Below are 2500 nucleotides of genomic sequence, written 5' to 3' on the forward strand. Positions count from 1 at the left end.
CGGAAAAGGGACAAAAATTCGCCACTCGACACCAGAGCGTGGGAGCATTTTTAAATTCCTGGCGGGAGGGAATTCCGTCCATCCAGTATACCGGGAACTGTACTCCGTGTAGGGTGTGTGAACGCGCCGGTATTCCCTTTTATAAAGAGAACTAGACAGAAAACCATTAATCCGTACTTATACACAGTGAGAGAGACGGATAAGAGAAGGAAAGAGAAAGGGAGAGAGAGACAGAGAGCGATAACGTGTTCACAACAACACCGTAAAGTCTTTTTTAGGTAAATGAAAACGTATTTTTTTATCTAGAAGTTTTGTGTGTGTGTCTAGACTTTTTTTCTGGTGTCTTAAAGGGAGGAGAAGTTGTGTCTTGTGATAGATGGAATAACTTAGCCTCGTTTTGTGTGTTTCCCTTCGCACTTGTAGCTGAAATACGGTCATGAAACGTGTAGATGGTGTTGTAGGCTGTGTCACGTACGTTTGTCAGTGTTTCCCTTGCAATGCATGACTAAGTAATTCTCCAAACTTTTTTTTTTTTGACATCTGTTATCACTTTCGGCCATTATTTGATTTAAGAATAACTTTCGAGACAAGATAAAACTTCTACTTGACTGTCCTGTGTTTTTGTGCTAAAAAAGTCATGAAACTTCTGCTAATTAAACTGTATCGTGTTATTTGTGCTAAAGTCACGAATGTCAACTTATAAAATATTTATTCATTTCAAGAAACGATAGAAGAAAAAAAGAAAAAAACTTTCCTTAGGCAAGTTTCAACCTATTGAAATCTATATAAAAAAAAAATAAATAAATAAAATAAAACCTCAACCCCCCCCCCAAAAAAAAAAAAAAAAAAAAAAAAACAGTGAAAAAAAGGGGATTTAAACTCAATGCAGTGAATTTGAATTTTTGTCAAACGGTTTACCTGTGATAGTAATTTGTAAGGAAAAAAAAAACATGGATAGTCCAAGTTACCTTTCGGATGATAACGGAGTCGATGCTGATGACGTCATAAGACGAGAGGTAAGTACGTGCATGTCTTTTTGTTTGTTTGTTTGTTTGTTTGTTTTTATTTGTTATTTATTTGTTGTAACTTTTTTTTTTTTTTTTTTTTTTTTTTTAGGGGGGGGGGGGGCTTTTTTTTAGCGAATTTTTCCTTGCATGTATTTCTGTGTGTGATTGAATTCTTGTTTTTTTTTTTTTTTCTTCTTTTTTTTAATGGGGAATTTTATATTTTCTTTGTATCTGTGCACCATTTTTTTCCAGATTTTTTACAAAGAGTATCTATATGTGTGGGATTTAAGATAATGGGTGTGTTCATGTACGAAAAGATAAACAGATAAAAAGATATATTTATTAATAGATAAGAAAATGGTTTGGGAGAACGCTTTCCCTGTATTTCGTTTTTGTACCACTTTTGTACAGCACTTTAGTACCCCGCCACGTGTCTCTACAACAAGAACAGAGAAAGAACAAACATAAAAAATATATATTTTTTATGTTTGTTCTTTCTGTTCTTAAATAGAGAAAGAACAAACATAAAAAATATATTTTTTTTATGTTTGTTCTTTCTGTTCTTAAATAAAGAAAGAACAAACATAAAAAAAATATTTTTTATGTTTGTTCTTTCTGTTCTTAAATAAAGAAAGAACAAACATAAGAAATATTTTTTTTATGTTTGTTCTTTCTGTTCTTAAATAAAGAAAGAACAAACATAAAAAATATATATTTTTTGTTTGTTCTTTCTGTTCTTAAATAAAGAAAGAACAAACATAAAAAATATTTTTTTTATGTTTGTTCTTTCTTTATTTAAGAACAGAAAGAACAAACATAAAAAATATTTTTTTTATGTTTGTTCTTTCTGTTCTTAAATAAAGAAAGAACAAACATAAAAAAAATATTTCTTATGTTTGTTCTTTCTTTATTTAAGAACAGAAAGAACAAACATAAAAAAAATATTTTTTATGTTTGTTCTTTCTTTATTTAAGAACAGAAAGAACAAACATAAAAAAATATATTTTTTATGTTTGTTCTTTCTGTTCTTAAATAAAGAAAGAACAAACATAAAAAATATATTGAAATAGACCTACATTAATGACATGAACAATTATAGAACAAAACATACATCTTATAATGTGCATTTTTTTTCTATTTTTTTTTTTAAATCTTTATATAAATTCATTGACTCATTCCCATCGAATATTATTTTCTTATGACTGGTATTTCTATTTTTTTTTTTTTTTTCTTTTTCTCATGACTGATATTTCTATTTTTTCTCAATATCTGGTATTTCTATTTTTTTTTTTTCATTTTCTCATATCTGATATTTCTATTTTTTTCTCTTTCTCAATATCTGATATTTCAATTTTTTTTCTTTTTCTCAATACCTCATATTTCATTTTTCTTCGTCTTTTCCCTTTTTTTTTATTACGATCAATGAATGCAACTATTTCTGAAAGTGGTCGGCTAGTAGTAAATTGCAATGGTCGTTTCAGAAAGTCAACCCG

General features: G+C 28.6%; 1 protein-coding gene across 6 annotated transcripts in view; it reads left to right on the forward strand.

The window, feature by feature from the left end:
- Positions 1–835: 835 nt before the first annotated feature.
- Positions 836–2500, forward strand: part of LOC113806063 (RING finger protein 44) — a 211276-nt gene continuing 209611 nt past the window's right edge. For 2 of the 6 annotated variants that reach the window (XM_070114826.1, XM_070114825.1), the window contains exon 1: positions 837–1016. In XM_070114826.1, the coding sequence (XP_069970927.1) occupies positions 951–1016 (66 nt within the window). In that variant the 5' untranslated portion in view covers positions 837–950. Of the gene's footprint in view, positions 1017–2500 lie in introns of all 6 variants that reach the window. The other 4 variants (XM_070114833.1, XM_070114835.1, XR_011398181.1 and 1 more) reach the window with 3 other exon arrangements.

This window comes from Penaeus vannamei, chromosome 36 (genome assembly GCF_042767895.1).
Source record: "Penaeus vannamei isolate JL-2024 chromosome 36, ASM4276789v1, whole genome shotgun sequence".
In the NCBI taxonomy this organism is placed as follows: domain Eukaryota; kingdom Metazoa; phylum Arthropoda; class Malacostraca; order Decapoda; family Penaeidae; genus Penaeus; species Penaeus vannamei.